The sequence below is a fragment of the Coregonus lavaretus genome, assembly GCF_964263955.1.
Source record: "Coregonus lavaretus genome assembly, chromosome: 28".
Lineage (NCBI taxonomy): Eukaryota > Metazoa > Chordata > Actinopteri > Salmoniformes > Salmonidae > Coregonus > Coregonus lavaretus.
In genome coordinates, this window is record NC_140015.1 from 26312756 (window position 1) to 26332782 (window position 20027).

General features: G+C 43.9%; 1 protein-coding gene across 2 annotated transcripts; it reads left to right on the top strand.

Annotated features, from left to right (window-relative positions):
- Nucleotides 1-1667: 1667 nt before the first annotated feature.
- Nucleotides 1668-14282, top strand: LOC311103545 (uncharacterized protein). Of its 2 annotated transcripts, XM_084145130.1 has the most exons (14): nt 1668-1799; nt 2105-2229; nt 2568-2702; nt 2792-2831; nt 4397-4474; nt 4620-4667; nt 11394-11478; nt 11646-11711; nt 12141-12212; nt 12309-12404; nt 12633-12740; nt 13024-13095; nt 13353-13442; nt 13559-14282. In XM_084145130.1, the coding sequence occupies exons 1-14, from the start codon at nt 1754-1756 to the stop codon at nt 13662-13664; spliced, it is 1167 nt and encodes a 388-aa protein (XP_084001256.1). In that variant the 5' UTR covers nt 1668-1753; the 3' UTR covers nt 13665-14282. The 2 variants fall into 2 exon arrangements, with proteins under 2 accessions (XP_084001256.1, XP_084001257.1); XM_084145131.1 differs by lacking the exon at nt 2105-2229 and having other exon boundaries at nt 1730-1799.
- The last annotated feature ends 5745 nt before the right edge of the window (nt 14283-20027 follow it).

Here is a 20027-nt window from a genome sequence, read left to right on the forward strand (position 1 = left end):
GGGGACAATAAAAGGCCACTCTAAAATGTGCAGTTTTGTCACACAACACAATGCTACAGATGTCTCAAGTTTTGAGGGAGCGTGCAATTGGCATGCTGACTGCAGGAATGTTCACCAGAGCTGTTGCCAGAGAATTGAATGTTCATTTCTCTACCCATAAGCCGCCTCCAACGTCGTTTTTAGAGAATTTGGCAGTACATCCAACCGGCCTCACAACCGCAGACCACGTGTATGGCGTCATGTGGGCGAGCGGTTTGCTGATGTCAATGTTGTGAACACCCCATGGTGGCGGTGGAGTTATGGTATGGGCAAGCATAAGCATAAGCTACGGACAATGAACACAATTGCATTTTATCGATGGCAATTTGAATGCACAGAGATACCGTGACGAGATCCTGAGGCCCATTGTCGTACCATTCATCCGCCGCCATCACCTCATGTTTCAGCATAATAATGCACGGCCCCATGTCGCAAGAATCTGTACACAAATCCTGGAAGCTGAAAATGTGCATACTAACCAGACATTTCACCCATTGAGCATGTTTGGAATGCCCTGGATCGACGTGTACAACAGCGTGTTCCAGTTCCCGCCAATATCCAGCAACTTCATACAGCCATTGAAGAGGAGTGGGACAACATTCCAATGGCCACAATCAACAGCCTGATCAACTCTATGTGAAGGAGATGTGTGCGCTGCATGAGGCAAATGGTGGTCACTCCAGATACTGACTGGTTTCTGATCCACGCCCCTACCTTTTTTTAAAGGTATCTGTGAGCATCAGATGCATATCTGTATTTCCAGTCATGTGAAATCCATAGATTAGGGCCTAATACATTTATTTCAATTGACTGATTCCCTTATATGAACTGTAACTCAATAAAATCTTTGAAATTGTTGCGTGTTGCGTGTATATTTTTGTTCAGTATAAGAGACAGGGCTTTGGGGTGGGGGGTTATCCCACCCTGGAGATTCAGAATTCCATTGGGGCCACAGTGGCTTGTGGGTGTAGATGTGTAAATTGAACTAAGTTAGCAAATGGAGTGACATGATTATAACTACAACTTCCCACCAAGTCCTTTAAAATATTTTGCATTTTTGATTACCTATTCAAATCAAAATGTCCTTGCGTACTTAGTGTTCATAACTCCACGTATTTATAAATCACAACTTTGAACACTTTGAACAATGAGGCACAATAAAAGCTACAGCCCATATCAGTTGTCTATTGAGAAAGTTATACCAAAGACAGTACAGTATGAAGATATGCTAAAATTACTTCTTCAATAGAAATCCCTGATTACACTTGAAGTTGATGTCATGGTAATGTTGACTTGCTAAGCTCATGCGCAGAAACACGTCATCGGGTCTAACGGTCGTCTCGTGCCAATCTGTGCATGTGCAGGCCGCCAAATCAAAGGCACTAGTTGGAGTAATAACATGTTCAAATACTTAAGAAATTAGCTCAACTCTAGGTTGTGCCTTTAGATTTCGAGAAAATTAACAACTAAGGAAGAATTTTTCACTTCTCTCATTGACTTCTCAAACCTCAATCCCCGGCTTGGTTTACTTAGTCTGCTTAGCAAGCGTTCTCGTGATGTTGCGTCTCTGGGTTTAGAAACTGTAGTTATACAGTAACTTATAACTCCTCCTGTTTTCTTACAGGAACATACTGAAGCAGGAACAAGAAAAGTGAAACCTTTTTTACTAAACCAGCAAGCAAGAAGGCAGCTCTAAACAGACTACAGACTAAAAATGTATCTATTCAGCCTGTTTGGATTTTTGTTGCTCCCGTTTCAAGGTAAAGACTAAATTGTAACACAGTATTTGCACTTTAACATTGCTACATTGCTATAAAACGCCCTGAAGGCAGAAAGTTATCTTGCTGTATTGTGTCACCTGGGCGAGGTCTGCTAGCAACCTGTTAGCCTCATACACAACCTGTTTGTCCCTGTGATTTGTTTAACTGTATCAGGATCTCAAACATTGGTAACTGCGGTATATCTCTATTTCATTTTGCTTGTGCTTGTGTTTAAGGAAGTTTGTCAGTAACGTTAAAGTAAAGCTGCATCGAAAGTTGCACTAAAGGAATGTCTTCTTCCATAGCTTGCTTAGCATGCTCTCCCATCAAGAAAATTGACAGGTTCTGTGAAGATTTGAAGACGGGAGATGAATATGTGTACCAATATGAAACTCCGGCTGGATCTGAAATTGAGGTGTACTCCAACAATGTTAGTGGAGATCTTATGTTTTTATGCAGGATTTGTACTACAGGCTTCGTCCTGATTCTCCACCCTTCCCCCAAAGTGCGCACTTGCACACATCCCGCCATGGATTTCACAATGTTGGAAAGTCCCTCCAGCTGATGTTTACATCAATCCAATGTTTTTAACCATGGTGGGAAGTGTGCAAGTGTACACTTTGGGGGAAAGGGTGAAGAATCAGCACACAGACTGTATATGTTGGTATTTGTTTTCCAGATAATAAGTACTATGTTGTATTACAAATCAGGGCTCTTTGATGCAATACCTGAATTCAATTCTTTATTTTCTTATGTGCTTTTCCACAGACTTCAATAGCCTACCGTGGATTGAACAAGCCTTTTGAGGCTAATGTTTCTGATAAAGTGATAAGAGTGTACAACAGTGCTATCATCCTCTCTGAATGCCTGAATCTGACATTCAAATTCTTTCATGTTCCCCAGGTGAGTCCTGTTATTATTTCACACAATTGATAATTTGATTGTTGAATATGATTTTATAGATACTTACTGCCACCATGTCTTCTCTTAAGGGCATGTTTGAGGAGTGCCATTTGCATTACATTGTTGCAGGTAAAGAATGATTTTACTGTTTTCTTTCATTTTAAACTGCTTGCAGTAGCCTAGGTATCTTATAAGAGCCCATACAGACACCCACATTATTATCTTAGTTTGTCTGTCCAGAGGAGGAATTAGGTTGTGACACCTCCACGTTTTAATTTGACTGGCGACAGGTAAACTAGCGGTTAACAGCGCTGGAGCAGTAACCAAAAGGACTCTGGGTCAAATCCCAAAACGACTACGCAAAATATATTTTGATGTGCCCTTGAGCAAGGCACTTAACCTTAATGAGCAAGGCACTTAACCCTAATTTCTCTGGATAAGAGCGTCTGCTGTAAAAAATGTAGACTGACAATTCAACTGACATTTTAATTTGCAATCCGACTAACACCACGGGTGAATACTTTAATATCAGCAAACTAATATATATATATATATTTGTCACATGCGCCGAATACAACAGGTGAAATGCAACCTTACTGTGAAATGCTTACTTACAAGCCCTTAACCAACAATGCAGTTTTACTAAATAAACTCAAGTTTGAAAAAGTAACATAATAAAATAGCAATAACTAGGCTATATACAGGGGGTACCGGTACCGAGTCAATGTGCGGGGGTACAGGTTAGTCGAGGTAAATTGTACATGTAGGTAGGGGTAAAGTGACTATGCATAGATTATAAACAGTGAGTAGCAGCAGTGTAAAAACAAAGGGGGGTAGATTAATTGTTCAGCAGTCTTATGGCTTGTGGGTAGAATCTGTTAATGAGCCTTTTGGACCTAGACTTGGTGCTCCGGTACCGCTTGCCTGGTAATCCATCTGGACCCGCGGCCTTGTGAATGTTGACCTGTTTAAAAGGTCTTGCTCACATCGGCTACGGAGAGCGTGATCACACAGTCGTCCGGAACAGCTGGTGCTCTCATGCATACTTCAGTGTTGCTTGCCTCGAAGCGAGCATATAAAGCATTTAGCCTGTCTGGTAGGCTCGCGTCACTGGGCAGCTCGCTGCTGGGTTTCCCTTTGTAGTCCATAATAGTTTGCAAGCCCTGCCACATTCGACGAGTGTCAGAGCCGGTGAGTAGGATTCAATCTTAGTCTTGTATTGACGCTTTGCCTGTTTGATGGTTCGTCTGAGAGCATAGCGGGATTTCTTATAAGCGTCTGGATTAGTGTCCCGCTCCTTGAAAGCGGCGGCTCTAGCCTTTAGCACGGTGCGGATGTTGCCTGTAATCCATGGCTTCTGGTTGGGATATTTACGTACGGTCACTGTTGGGACGACGTCGTCGATGCACTTATTGACGAAGCCAGTGACTGAGGTGGTATACTCCTCAATGCCGTTGGATGAATCCTGGAACATATTCAAGTCCGTGCTAGCAAAAAAGTCCTGTAGCGTAGCATCGACGTCATCTGACCACTTCCGTATTGAGCGAGTCACTGGTACTTTCTGCTTTAGTGTTTGCTTGTAAGCAGGAATCAGAAGGCTTGAATTATGGTCATATTTGCCAAATGGAGGGCGAGGGAGAGCATTGTACGTAAGATAAGACAAAATCACTTCTTTGTCTGATCTTTGTCTGTAGAGAGGTTGCATGAGCCTGTGACAACTCCACTTTTCAATCCGACTGACAATCTGACTGACACCTCCGGTGACACATCAGGTAAGTACTCTTAACTAATATAAAGACAGCTCATTACAGTCTACTGCATCTCTATCAGTCCCAATGGTTAAAACATTATTCTGTGTCACTGCTTTGACAAAGAACGTATTCAATTGAAATGACTTTACTCTCTGATTATACTCAGGAAATGGAGACAAGGCCAAAGCCACTAGCAACACAAAGAAAATCACTGGTGAGTGTTTCCATATTGTTTATTTTGTTTGACATTCTACTGTCACCACAGCTTCGTATTATTTTTCTTCTTCATCTTCGTCTTCTTCTTTTAAACAAATACTATTTTAGTGTTTTATTGAAACCGATAGACATTAATAAAGGAGATACTGATAGAATGGAGGTGTGAAGAAGAGTAGTGGGACCGGGATTCGAAGCAGAATAGTGTTTCTATTTCCGGCAACATTCGCGCGACGCTGGCGCATGCAAAAGTGGTACTTTTAGTTGAGAGCTTGATGGTTTTACACTGACAGAACCGCACAAAATCCTAAAATCGATCAACATGACAAGCATTATATGTTCAGTACGAGGCTGTCACAATAAATGGATGAAGAGGAGGCAGTTCTTACAACAGCAATGTTTTGAACACCAACCTCTACGTCGATCTGAATGTACCAGTGGAGCCCCATACGACCTGCATCCACCTCCTATGTTTTGAACACCAACCTCTACGTCGATCTGAATGTACCAGTGGAGCCCCATACGACCTGCATCCACCTCCAATGTTTTGAACACCAACCTCTACGTCGATCTGAATGTACCAGTGGAGCCCCATACGACCTGCATCCACCTCCTAAAGACGCAGAGTCTTTGCGGCTCTGGCTCAAAGCGTTGAACCTAAAGAAACCACCAAAACATTCCTTCCACTTATCTGACAAGAAGCCTACAGTGGAGCATCCTTACCCAGAAAAATGGCTTGGCTACGATGCTCCACTGGTGAAGAAGCGTCAGGAGTTGGTCAGCCAGTCATCAGTGACAGGTAAGCCAAACGCTTGAGCAGTTTGCCTGCTCTCATTTTGTGTCTCCCTCTCGCTCTTGTATCTAAGCACGGTCACATAATAGCACAATTTATTTCCTCTACAACTCAATAACAAATTCCCATTTTATATATACTTAATTATTATGATTATTAAATCTTATTAGGAGCGTCCATGCAGTATGGTGTTTTATTGTACAGTTTTGTTGTTAATTGTCCATTGACTTGTTTAACAAGCCATGCTGAATTTTTAACAGATGACACAACAGGCTCAAGTGTTCACCAAATTGAACATGGGGATTGGCCAACACAGATAGATGGAATGGATATGCCTTCAGAGAAGGATGCCCAAACCCAATGGGAAGACCCATGTAAAGCCCACTACCTGTGAGGCAGGGACAGTGCCCAGCAGCACCTCTCTACAAAACCCTGCTGAGGAACGAAGCACTCTGTCGACTGCATACAGGCTTGTCTCTTGCTGCCTTTTTTACCCTGGTGGAACATCTTCTACTCCTCTACCAAGGCAGCTTTCAGTTAGACCTTACAGACCAACTCCTGATGACACTCAACTTGCTGCAGCAGTACTTAGCAGAAAGGTTTGGAGTTTCCTAGAGTATTGTCAGTTGAGTGATTAGTTATTGGATTGACATGATGGAAGAGAATCTGAGGGAGTACATTCCATGGCTGCCAAGGGAGACCATCCGTGCTACAATGCCACAATGTTTTAAGGACCACTACCCAGGAACAACCTGCATTATTGACTGCTCAGAAACTGCTTTATAGAAGTGCAAGAATCTGGATTCAAGGGGGGAGTGATTCAGCCATTACTACGCCCAGAACACTATCAAGTACCTGGTGGCCATTGCACCTTGTGGTCTAGTGATGTTCATCTCCTCAGCATATGGAGATAGATGGGTTCCTGGAGTACCTCTGTCCAGGTGATGAGGTCATGGCTGAACGGGGCTTCACAATCCGTGATCTGCTACACGAGAGGAAGATCAAACTAACAATTCCAGCCTTCACAAAAAGAGGTGGTACAGCTGTCAGAGGAGGACACCACATGTACAATACGGATAGTTAACGTGAGGGTTCATGTGGAACGCGTAATTCAAAGGCTCAAACGACTTAGTGTCACGTTTGTTGAATGACGGGTCAGACCAAGGCGCAGCGTGATATACGTACATGTTTATTAACTTATAAACACCACGACAAAACAACAAACGAAACATGAAGTCCAAGGTAGAACACACAACATACCTTACACGGAACAAGATCCCACAACTACACAGTGCCAATAGGCTGCCTAAGTATGATCCCCAATCAGAGACAACGAGCGACAGCTGCCTCTGATTGGGAACCACACCGGCCAACATAGATCTATACATACAACATAGAATATATACAACAAGGAATATACACACCCTGACTCAACATATACGAGTACCCTGAGTCAGGGCGTGATAGTACTCCGACCGCACCACCTTCACATACCAGGGTAGGGGCCGGGTGGGCATTCCGCCTCGACCACACCCTCTCCGCCTCCCTGTTGCGCCCCTGGTCTGGTCTGGACCTCGGCGCGCTGCTTCCCCTCTCCTTCCTCCCACGATACGCCAGGCCCTGTCTGTACCCTGGTGTGGGAGACCCCGAACCTGGAGAGGGGCTGACGTCATGGTCTGGACTGGAGCCGCTGACCGGAGCTGGACTGGGCACCGGTGGAGTGGACTGCTCTGGCTCCGGAGTGGAGCCGCTAACCGGAGCTGGATCAGGCACCGGTGGAGCGGACTGCTCTGGCTCCGGAGTGGAGCCGCTGACCGGAGCAGGATCAGGCACCGGTGGAGCGGACTGCTCTGGTTCCGGAGTGGAACAGCTGACCAGAACTGGATCAGGCACCGGTGGAGCGGACTGCTCTGGCTCCGGAGTGGAGCAGCTGACCGGTGCCGGACCAGGCACCGGTGGAACGGGCACGGGCCGTGCCGGACTGGACAAACGCACCACTGGTCTGGTGCGAGGAGCAGGCACGGGCCGGACCAGACTAGGAACACGCACCACTGGCCTGGTGCGAGGGGCAGGAACGGGCTGGGCCGGACTGGCGACGCGCACCACTGGCTTGGTGCGAGGAGCAGGAACAGGCCGGGCCGGACTGGCGACGTGCACCACTGGCTTGGTGCGAGGAGCAGGAACAGGCCGGGCCGGACTGGCGACGCGCACTACTGGCTTGGTGCGAGGAGCAGGAACAGGCCGGGCCGGACTGTGGAGGCGGACTGGAAGTCTGGAGCGGAGAGCTGGCACAACCCGTCCTGGCTGAATGCCTACTTCCGCACAGTATGTGTGAGGCATCAGCACAGGACGCACTGGGCTGTGCATGCGCACTGGCGATATAGTACGTAGAACTGGCGCAGGATATGCGGGACCGAGGAGGCATATTGGAGACCAGGAGCGTTGAGCCGGCACACCCCTTCCTGGCTGGATGCCCATCTTCGCACGGCACGTGCGTGGTGCAAGCACAGGACGTACAGGACTGTGCCGGCGCACTGGCGACACAGTACGTAGCTCCGCATAACACGGAGCCTGCCCAGTCATACGCTTCCTCGCGTGAGTACGGGGAGTTGGCTCTGCTCTGACACTAGGCTCCGCCAACCACCCTGTGTGCCCCCCAAAAAAAAATTACTGGGGCTGCTTCTCGGGCTTCCTCCTCGACCGGCCTCCTCCGTGTTGCCGTTGCACCTCTCCTGCCTGGGCATCTACCTTAGCCCATGGTCCTCTCCCCGCAAATATCTCTTCCCATGACCACAAATTGCCCACCTGTGACATGGCAATTCGCTCCGCCTGGGCACGCTGCTTGGTCCTCGTTTGGTGGGATCTTCTGTCACGTTCGTTGAATGACGGGTCAGACCAAGGCGCAGCGTGATATACGTACATGTTTATTCAACTAAATAAACACACGACAAAACAATAAACGAAACTAAACGTGAAGTCCAAGGTAGAAGACACAACATACCTTACACGGAACAAGATCCCACAACTACACAGTGCCAATAGGCTGCCTAAGTATGATCCCCAATCAGAGACAACGAGCGACAGCTGCCTCTGATTGGGAACCACACCGGCCAACATAGATCTATACATACAACATAGAATATATACAACAAGGAATATACACACCCTGACTCAACATATACTAGTCCCCTGAGTCATGGTGTGACACTTAGATTCATCTCACAGACAGTGCCAATCAACCTCTCATCTAAAATGGACAAAATACTTTGAATCTGTGCTGCCATGTGTAACCTGCGTGGGGATATCATTCATGAAGATGCTGAATGAACTGACCAGTCAAATGCCATTCACAGGGTCGATTTCCCAATATATAAAATTTCTGTCAAAAGTTACATTAAATACATTTAAATTCATTCTATAACAACTCAACTTAATTATTTGTTTTACATACTCATTAATATTAATAAAAAACAAAGCCATAAAAACAATTTCCACAATACTGTGACTGTTGATGCATTAAGTCAGGCTTTTTAATTGAAAACAATTTGTTAATAGTAACTGCAAACAGGAGAGATATCTGACTACATACTTCTACAGAGCTGCATATATTTGTCACTCAGTGACAATCTGCCTGCCTGATGCTCCTCAACAATAAATGGCAGCATGTGTGTAAAGTAGAAGGCCTTCAACCTCATGACAGCCTCTGCACAGATAGGTGCATCATAAAGAACAGAGATGACAACTTGCTGGGAGTCCAGATGAGCACCTTACTTTCTCTCAGTCTTGTGCAAAACATACCAATTTGCACCTGCATGTAGTTGCCACGTGGCCCACGTGGTTGCAGTTGGGGTGTGCCCTCCACCACCTTCACATCACAGGCTTTCCCATTGAAGACATCATCCAGAGAATCACAGCCCTTCCCCATGACAGGACATTTGATCTTCAACAGCTCCTTGGAGTTCAGCACTCCGTCAGGGCTTGCTGATAGCCATGGCTCTTCAACCCTGACAACAGTGCCTCTGTGGTCCACAGAGTATCCACAGTCTTCCAGCCACTGGGAGTCCATCAGCTCATTATCTTTCCCGTAGCGTGTGGCTGCATTCCCTCGGAACCTGGGATACAGATGCTCCTGGTGAAACTTACCAGGGTTGGTGGATTCCCTGACAGGGACCTTCTTGGCTGAGCTTGCAGTAAGTCAAAGCTTCCTTGAGTCATGCCACAAGTGTGAGGCACTCTGCTCCTTTTGTGATCTGTTCTAAAGCAGTCGACTGGGTTGGGTCAAGTTTCAGAAATTCATTGTAGGACAGGCACTTCTGGCAGTTGTAATTGACATGCTCTCCATGTGGCTGGGAAAGGGTAGATAATCTATATTAAGTTATTATATGGAGTTAGAAAGCATTGAACAGAAGAGACACACATCAGTACAAATACATTAAAATTGTACAGCTACAAATAAATATTCCTTTCAGTCCAATTTGACCTGTAATGCTACTGGCTGTGATATTATTGTCGGAATGCAGGAGTGGGAGGCAGGGGTGGACATTCTGGACACTTTTCTGCATATTGGTCACTGGCCTTATGGTGTGTGAAGTCAATGCTGTTTAACCGCTTTGGCTCAAGGTTCCTCCAAGTCCCTGCATTCCATTGTCGCTGCTCATCTGTGCAGGCTATGCCAGTTAGCCCACTGGACACTGCATTCTGCACCTGTGATAGAATGTTTGTTACAAGAAAAGACATTCAGAGAAAATTCCATTATTAACAATTGTATGACTGAGGACTATGTGATCAACTTAATCAAAACACATGCAAGTTTCATCATAAACTTACCTTGCTATTGTTGCCAATGAGATGAGACCACTTCTGCTTACCATACTTTAGAAATTACCCCCAACCCCAAGGATATTTTACAAACCTTATTCACCCAGAAAAACAGTAACACTAAAGAAATACATGTGATGCTGACATGTTTAAATAAATGTTACACCATACTCACCTGGACTCCATAAACCTACCTTGCTTCACCAACACATCTGACAGGATACTTACAGATTCCCCACATTAATACAGCAGTTCTGTTGATTCACAAATACATGTTAACATAACCAATAAATCATGACATTCTCAATTCAGCTTTCATCCAACAAAACGTTTGGTCTAACTGATATGTTAAGCCTGACTATTTTACCATTCTGTGTCTAGATAAGGCAGTATTGTGCACTTTCATCTACATTTACATTTACGTCATTTAGCAGACGCTCTTATCCAGAGCAACTTACAGTTAGTGCATACATCATTCCTTTTTATATATATATATATATTATTATTGATTCAGACAAGATAAGGTTGCTGATAACTATTTCTTACTTTGCAAATATATGTATTCTTGTGTGTTGGAAAAATGACAACCCACCCACATTTTTCAACTGTGGTTAAAACAAGTTGCAGACTTCTTGCCATTAGAAGAATTAACAATGGACTTACAGAACTGCGGATTCCCATTCTTGAAAGTATGGTCTCCTATTGTCCTTTATTGAAAAAGCTCTTAAAAGAGTACTACTATTTGATATTTTATCTACATTTATTTTACTAGTTGTTTTGAAAAGCTCAGAAAATGTGTCTGCATTAACAACATTAACAGTATTATGACAGTACAGTATATCTGCTGCTATCAATTGCTAAGTTGTAATACTAACCGTATTTAAAAACTGTATTGACTGATGAAAATGGTCTGCTGCTATTTGATTTAGTTTTGTATGCAATGTATTTTGTGTATGTGATTCTTTTTTTGTTTATTTTCTGTTTGTCTTTATAATTGTACAAATATATATTTCAAAAAATTGGTCTGCGTCAAGTTTTGTTTCCTTTACATGATACTTCGATAGCACAGTTTAACAGGATCTCAACAACTGACGTAGACAGCATTTTGTTTTTCAGCTGGTGTTAGCTTGACTCTGCTGCTGGGCATTGCTGGTTTCTTATTGTATAGATATGGCTACATTCCTTGGAGAGACAAACAGCCGTGAGTACCTTTTATGACCTGCAGCAACAATATTGCTCAGAGTGTACAGCCAGTCAGCTTAGCTGTCCAAGATCAATTCAGAGAGGATAAATGTATAGCTTATTTTTTTGTATTAGGGTCCAAGGACTGAACTTTGTTTTTCATTTGTTCATCACACACAACACCAGGCTTGCTCTTGCACAGCTAGTTCGGCTGGATCGGGACTACCTTAACACCAACTGGGAAAACCAGAGGTGAGTCAGACTCAGTCAACCTGAGGACATTTTTAGGAGTTACGTGGTTTAATATTGTCACGACTTCCGCCGAAGTTGGTGCCTCTCCTTGTGCGGGCGGCTATCGGCGGTCGTCGTCACCGGCTTTCTAGCTGCCACCGATCTACGTTTCTGTTTTCCATTTGTTTTGTCTTGTTTGTACACATCTGGTTTTGTGCGTGTTTGTTCATTGTGTTGTGTCATACGCTTTTGTGAGCTGGTGTGTTTTCCCTGCGTGGAAATTAGTGTTTGTTTTTTTCCGAGTAAAGTACGTTGTTTACTCAGTTCTGTGTCCTGCGCCTGACAAATATGCTGAAGTGATTCACGATACATTACTAAATGTCAGTTATCAGGCCAGACAACATCTTAGAGCAGCAAGAAGTAACACGTACGTTTTTGGACTTCTCTCAGGGACAACGGAGATCCTGATGATCCAGCTGCTGAGGATGCTGAGTCTCTCCGATCTGTGCTTGTCGTTGGCAGGTTAGACAGCCTATCTATTGAACATAATATTTATGCTCCAACTATACTTCATGTTTTCCTCAATCTCTAATTGCATTTGCCACTCTGAACCATCAGGGACAATGGGGATGGGGTGGAAGAGGAGAGGGACCCAACACACGGTCAGGAGACACATGTTGAGTCCTCTCTACTGAATGGGCATCTTGTGAACAGGTAAACATTTCTCTGAGAGAGATCCTCATTACTTCATTTACCGATTGGATCTCACTATACTCTATACTCAGTCAGAGCTGGATCAGGCAGAGCTGATCCCATGAGTCTTTGCTCCCACAGGTTTAATAGAAAGACCAGTTTGTTTTACACATTATCCTTATTTTCTAATGCATGTAATATCTAATGAGCATGATAAATGCTAATGCATGTAAATAAATGTTTTATCAGTCAAGGCGAGAGGATCGTGCAGCCAATGGGCAGTGAGGGAACAGACACTGCATTCTCTCAGAAGAGACATGCTGGATTTACTCTGGTGAATGGAAACCATAAGGCCAGGTAAACTTTACCACATGATGAATACCTTGATAGCTCTTCATTGATGAATACCTTGATAGTCTGCCATTTTAAAGTGGAAATTACCAACTTTAGAAACCTTTTTATACCTTGAATACACTACAAGATTGCATTTCCTGCTGTGCAGGAAAATTCTCAGCAACAAAAGAGTGATCAAATTAAGATCCTTCATCTGTAATCTCACCATGGGTCATGTTAATAACCTTTTTCTTGTGGTGGATCAAAAGTGTTAACCCTGATGACCACCCTGTTATTGTTCCCACAGGGTTAACGGCCAGACTGATGACACACAACTTCTGGGTCAACCTCAGAGCAATGGACGCGTGACATATAGAAGGTGAGTGTTTATTTTTCAAACAATGTTCCATGTATAGCAGCACATACTACACATTTAGAGTTGCATGGAATGGTAGAGAAGGTTGAGTATGTGAGACCATGTTGCCTGATCCAGTATGTATTGATACATCTACTAATTAGATAATAACCTCAACAACCCTATCATCCCACGGTTCATGTTAGTCTCTGTCTCTATAGGGAACAGTGTTTTGGTGGATCATGAATGTGAATCTTGATGATGTCTTATTTCTCCAACAGGGTTAACGACGAGACTAAGGAACTGACTCCTGATGCACAGAGTCCAGGACCTCCTCAGATGAATGGAGGAGGACCTCTGCTGTCTGACAGGTGATTTTATAACTATTGCTAAAGTAACACTGTTCTAAGCTTTTGCTCCACTGTATTTTAATAATAACAATGTTTTGTTTCCTGATCCTGCCTGTCTTACTGTGTTCTGTGTCTAGGGTTGGAGAACAGCCCTGTGGGTCAGCAGATGAAGAAAACTGCTCTGGTGAACAAGCAGGACCAGGACTGGTCAACAATGGCGTGAAGCCAGTTGAAAATGTATAATATATATATATATTAGAACATATAACATGAAACTAAGTCTAAATATAATAAAATATAACATAATATACACTGTAATATAAAACAGTATAAGATAATAGGACATTATATAATATCGTAACACTTACTTGAAGCTGCTTCTTGTATAGTGTTGTATATTCTTATGAATGCATTCTTAACAACATGAATGATGCATTAATGCATTCACAGGACATAACTGTATACTAAAATGTAAGTATAATACTGCGCTGGTAAGCTGCTAGCTTTGGGGTTGCCCCCAGCTGTAGTTACTATTATTCAGAGTGCCCATGCTAAACTGTGGTTCAAATCCATTGCTTTTAGTTAGTTTAGTTGTTTCAGTAAACTAGCACTTCTTAGAGACAAAGTTATTCTGAAGTGTAAGTCAGGTTTTTATGTAACAATTGTTAATCCCTTTTTTTTGTGTGATATATTTGTTTGCTTTTATTTTATTGCTTTTTGATTGAATTAGTATTACTAATGCTTCAATGACCATTCATTATTTTACCCTCCCGTATAGAGGGATATTCTGTTAGTGACTAAAACATTTTCCATTATTTGTATCCAAAATATATGCAATTAAAAAATATATATTCCTTCTCATACCGCATGCTGTATTTTCTTCAAATATAAATGGAGCAGAGAGACACCCTTTAGGAGTGGAAGAGAATCTGCTGATCTCTAATATTCTACTTGATAAAGTATTGGCTTCGAAGAGAAAGGGAATGCAGAGAGGTGTGAAAGAGAGGACACTACTCTGTAGCAAACACTAACAAAGAGACGGAGAGACAGAGGGAAAAATAAAGGAGAATCATAGCCTACTATCACTACCTTGACACATACTGTATAATAAAGGAACACAGCTAAATCCAAACACTTGAGGGCAGTAAAGAACCAGGAAGAACCCAGTGACATCACCAGTGCTGGTTCAGTTTGAGTTTAATAGCTGACTCTCTATTATTACAGTGATGTTAGGTTCTGTGTGTGATGTGTACTACTCATGCCATCTCAGAGTGCCCAAAATGGCCACTAACATTGGCAAGGGCTATTTTAACCTTTCTGCTGAGATGGCCTCACCTCTGTGGCTGTGTGAGTGCTGGGGAGTGGAGGAGTGTATCTGGGGTGACACGGAGGCTGTGTAAATGATGCAGATTCCCCCTCTATCTGTCTACCTAGTAGGCCCTAGGCGTGTGATTGCGTGTGTCTGCTATTGTAACAGTGCTGAAGTGTGGGGTGACTGGGTGGTCAAGGCTGGAGAGCTCCCCCACAGGGACTACCACTGAGGGGGCACAGTATGGGTCGGGAGAGGGAGGAGTGTGTGTGTATCATACATGTACTATACTGTACGAAACACACATTTTGTATGAAACACACACATAGACACACACACACACACATACACACACCAAGCGGACAGAGCAAATGAGTAGAGGGACAGGATTGATGATGATGGTAGTAGGGAGCCATATAATTATGAATTAAGTCGCTCTGATGCACATAATAATAAGCTAAGAGCTAATTAGATGGCGATCAGATTCTACAATGGCCAGGATTATGAGCCATCAAGGAAGCAAAAGACACTCATCAAACACTGATGACACACTATCAGTAACAAGGAGCTTTCAAGGGAGGCTGGCTACTGTACTACAAACCCCTTCACTTTTTGATGTAGGGCCCTCACATCACAAATTATAAGTTAAGGGGAAGTGAACACTACAGAAACATTAATGCTTGTAGTTTGTTGTCGCCATGGCAAACTCACTAATGTAGTTTCACTTCCTGTGAATGGCTGGCTTTCTGCTATGAAACATCCAAAATGGTGGTTGTACAGTACTGTACCATCCTTCTATCCATGTGATCTGCAGTTGGCATTATCATATGGCCTACTAAGCCTACTGTATACCTAAGCAACTCTTTACATTTTTAAAGTAATCTGCCCAGCCCTGACTGAAACCACCATCCTCTGTTCTCAATGTCTGCCACTGGTGCTCAGCACCATTTGTTATGAACAACCGTTGATTTCTCTACATTAACTAACCCTCCCTTCCCTCTATTCAACATAGAATAACCTTGTTGGTTGTCTTCCAATCATGGTGGGCGTACAGGACCACTCGCTAACCAACCAACCCTGAGTGGGAGTGAGAGTATGACTCGTATAGAAACAACTTCTCCTTTCTCTCTCATTTTTTCTCATTTATTTTGCTTTTTTTGATTGTTCTGTTTGTTTGAAGGTCTTGGATAGAAGACAAGAAAAATAATCAATCCACCCACAGTTACATCTGCATGTGGTTGACAAGAGAGCTTACTCAGAGCAAGGCAGAGGCAGGGAGGGTTGAGTCTTGTACTCCTGTTGGTACGAGGCAGAGGTTTAATACACCACCATATTCAGATCCCATCACCCTGCGGGCCAAACCATGAATAAATCATCTCAAAGCATTAGCACTTAAAGACACCTTTTCATTTTAAGCTTAGAATGCACATAGAAAGATTGTAGAGAAACTCTAGTCAATTATTAACACAAAGTAGATCGATTTTGAATAGTTTTTTATTAATATGTGCTGATACAGGGTCGCGCTGACCTGCGATGACGCAAACGCTCACAGAAAACCACCATCCCCTTTGGCCCAGACAGACAGACAGCTGTCAAAGCAATGACGTGAGAAAATAATCACAAATCAGTCCTAAAAAAAAAAAAGAAACATAATCAAGGTTTTACATCAACCTCTCTTTAGAAAGGATTCAGCAGTACAGAATAAATTAATGGAGAAAAACCCATCATAGTAAAATCTAAGAGAAGTACTCTAAATGGAGTTCTACACATTATCATCACCCCAATGGCATCAGTACTCAGTCCTCAAAGTTCCTACTGATGATGAACATATCCCACCTCCCAAACTGAACCCTTCCATCCATACACACACCATCATTAATAACAGTTATACCAGTCATCACTCATCTCTTCCCAACACTGCTCTGCCTTTGACTGTCTACCTGTCAGGTCATTCCTAATGTCTAATACTGTCTGGCTGGGTCTGACCAATGACCATACTGACCTGCTACTAACAGCATCACAGCCCCTCCTACAGTATAGAGCCCAGAACACATCATGCACATTTCCCAGACCCTGCTCTTGTACATTTACAGCCATGCCTCTGGTATTGCTGCAGAACACTCACCAATAGACCTTGATAGGGGGCTGGCCATTTAGACCAGCATCTCTAGCCTACAGTGTACCAGTCAGTTTCCTGGGGAGTGTGTGTCCCATGGAGCTGCTCACTACAGAGATGGTTCATCAGTATCCCATACCGTTAGTCATCCACACAGAGTTTTAGACACAGTTCAGATCAGAGTCACACAGTCAGAGGAGTCAGAGTACTGGGATATGTATGCAGAAATAGAAAAACATGCCTACAAAAATGAATAGGTCAACTTTAGCCTGCTCCTAGCTCCTACGGTTACGTGGATCGACTTTGAACATGTAAACGGTAAATCCCTTATGATCTTTTATGATCTCTAGCTCCACTTCACTGTACACAGTAGTATAAACTACCTAACCTGACTGGACATTTATGTGTGTTAGTATGTGTGTAGTATGTGTGTGTGTGTTGTCTTTTGGTTTTGGACCAGAGGTTCTGTGTGTAGAGTACCCAGCCTACCCTACCCAGAATTCCATCTGTTGTAGTCCCACCCTGTGTATCAAAGATGGCCGCCACTTTGAGCCGTGACTCAGCTCCACAGAAGGACAGTTACCCAACACAAAAAGACAATCCTTGTCACTGCATTTGTGTCATCATATTCCTACATATTCTTAAAACTATGATATAGGTACTGTATATAGTCATGTGGACACGTAACAAGAGACCAATAACAAAATAGTACTACTTTATCATTGTTTACATTTCAGTTTAAAAATCTCTATAGGAAAGCCAGGTTGCATTCCTTATCACTCTGAAAATCTCCCTTGTCCAGTAGATGTGGCAGTTGATTCATATTATATCTCAATAATTTCTCTCTACACAGACAGAGAGACCTCTGTGTTACTGTTGCAATGGGTTTTGAAGGCCAGTGGAGTTGATCTAATGCGCCTGGTTAGTTGATCAACTGGAACAGTTCTCTGATAACCTCCTGACTTCTCACCACGGCAACAGTAAGGCATCTACAACAATAAATCACATCCTTATCTCTGCTTCCTGTACAACCTTGCACGAATACACACACACAGGCACACTGACACCCATCCCCCCACATATACACTCTGTCCCTGGCTAACTCTGACATCACATGTCCTGACACCGCTCCCTCTATGGCAGTTCCCTGGGGATAGACTACATGACCCAGTGCTCCTCCTCTCCTCTCCGCTGCAGGGGAACCGCTGACATGTTTTCACACTAATGCAGAGGTCACAGGATATGGGTGACACAAATCTGGGGGAGAAACAGTCCATCTGAGAAGGTCAGCAGCAGGGCAACGTTACTGTCAGATCACAGGGTCCTTCACTGTCTATTGGTACACTGAGAGATGACTGTTCTACTGGGGTAGAGCTGCAGGGGCCGCAGACTGAAGGGACAGACTGACTCCAACTTTACCCTATAAGAACCTTCAATCCACCTGTCTGCACACAGAGAGAGAGTGAGAGAGGGAGAGAGAGAGAGAGAGAGAGAGAGAGAGAGAGAGAGAGAGAGAGAGAGAGAGAGAGAGAGAGAGAGTCGGGGAAGGAGAGAGCGAGGGAGAGAGAGAGAGTCGGGGAAGGAGAGAGAGAGAGAGAGTCGGGGAAGGAGAGAGAGAGGGAGGGAGAGAGAGAGAGAGAGAGGAGAGTGGGGGGAAGGAGGAGAGAGAGAGAGGAGTTGGGGAAGGAGAGAGAGAGAGAGAGAGAGAGAGAGAGAGAGAGAGAGAGAGAGAGAGAGAGAGAGAGAGAGAGAGAGAGGGAAGGAAGGAGAGAGAGAGAGAGAGACAGAGAGAGAGTGAGGGGGAAGGACAGAGAGAGAGGGAGAGAGAGAGTGAGGGGGAAGGACAGAGAGAGAGGGAGAGACAGAGTGAGGGGGAAGTAGAGAGAGAGAGGGAGAGAGAGAGAGAGAGAGAGAGAGAGAGAGAGAGAGAGAGAGAGAGAGACAGAGAGAGAGACAGAGAGAGAGAGAGAGAGTGTGTGTAGAGAGGTTTCTCCCTCTGTGGTCTCTGCCCAGTAAATGATTAGCCAGTGTTATTATCCTAATCAGAGGTAACAGAGGGATTTAGATGGGGGTGAAACTCCCATTGAGCAGGGTCCTACAGCGCTTTCTGCTGTATAATCACTATCATTACCACAATACAGTACGGCTCCACTGTTTATTGAGATATCAATCTGGTGTAAACAAAGCTTTAGACAAACAAATTAACTCCAAACAAAACTCTGGGATTAATGCTGGGCTAAAGAGAATCCATTGGTGGAATAAGATGTTAAGAGAGTGAGAGAGGGGAGGGAAGAGAGAGGAAGAGAGAGACCGAGAAAGGGGAGGGAAGAGAGAGGGAGAGAGAGAGAGAGAGAGAGAGAGAGAGAGAGAGAGAGAGAGAGAGAGAGAGAGAGAGAGAGAGAGAGAGAGAGAGAGTGCATAGAGTAGGGTGAGAAACACACAGGAGATGGTGATTCAGGTTCTTCCCTTCCTGGTGAGTCTGTCTGTACACAGTGTCTGTCCCTGTGAGGTCACCAGCTGAGCGTTAAGATCAACTTTATAGATCACATCAATAAAGGTGTAGGAGGTGATGATGGTGATGATGATGATGATGATGATGGCGGTCAGTGTAGGCATTAATTCACTTTTCTTTAATCCTTCTAATCAAAATACATTAAATTGGCCATTGCTGACCGGTCAATGCTCCTATTGAATTAACTATGAGCTGCAAGACCAAAATTTTATTAATATTTCCAATAACAAGCAAAAGAAAATGTGCATAATGATCGGATCCTTCTGTAAACACAGATACTGTACATACACAGCGGTCCAGTGGTAGGCCTATAGTAGCACCACCCAACCAGGCCCATTCCAACGTTAAATCAAGTCAGACACACCAGCACAGTATTGCACACGTCTCCTTTAGAATACCTGGGATGCTGATGACAGGACCTCCTATCTTAGTCTGAACTAAGAGATATTCCTCTCCCAAGAAGAAATTGAGGAAAAATCTAATATATTCTTCATTCTATCCCGCCTCTCAATCCTTCTCTTTCTCCCCCAAGAGCCACAACTAAATTCAATGTGCCCTTTAGGACTCTTTAGGAAGAAGTGGGACACCCAGGCCCTAACCAAATGTCACCCTGAAGTGGACGCTGGAGAATCCATCTACTTGCCTAAACATACAGCACATTTTAATGTG

What these genes read in the sequence shown, in the direction of transcription:
- LOC311103545 (XM_084145130.1), top strand. Translation starts at nt 1,754, where the DNA reads ATGTATCTATTCAGCCTGTTTGGATTTTTGTTGCTCCCGTTTCAAG. An exon ending in AATGGAAACCATAAGGCCAG is followed by an intron (nt 12,741 to 13,023) that starts GTAAACTTTACC and finishes TTGTTCCCACAG; the next exon opens with GGTTAACGGCCAGACTGATG. An exon ending in GGACGCGTGACATATAGAAG is followed by an intron (nt 13,096 to 13,352) that starts GTGAGTGTTTAT and finishes TTTCTCCAACAG; the next exon opens with GGTTAACGACGAGACTAAGG.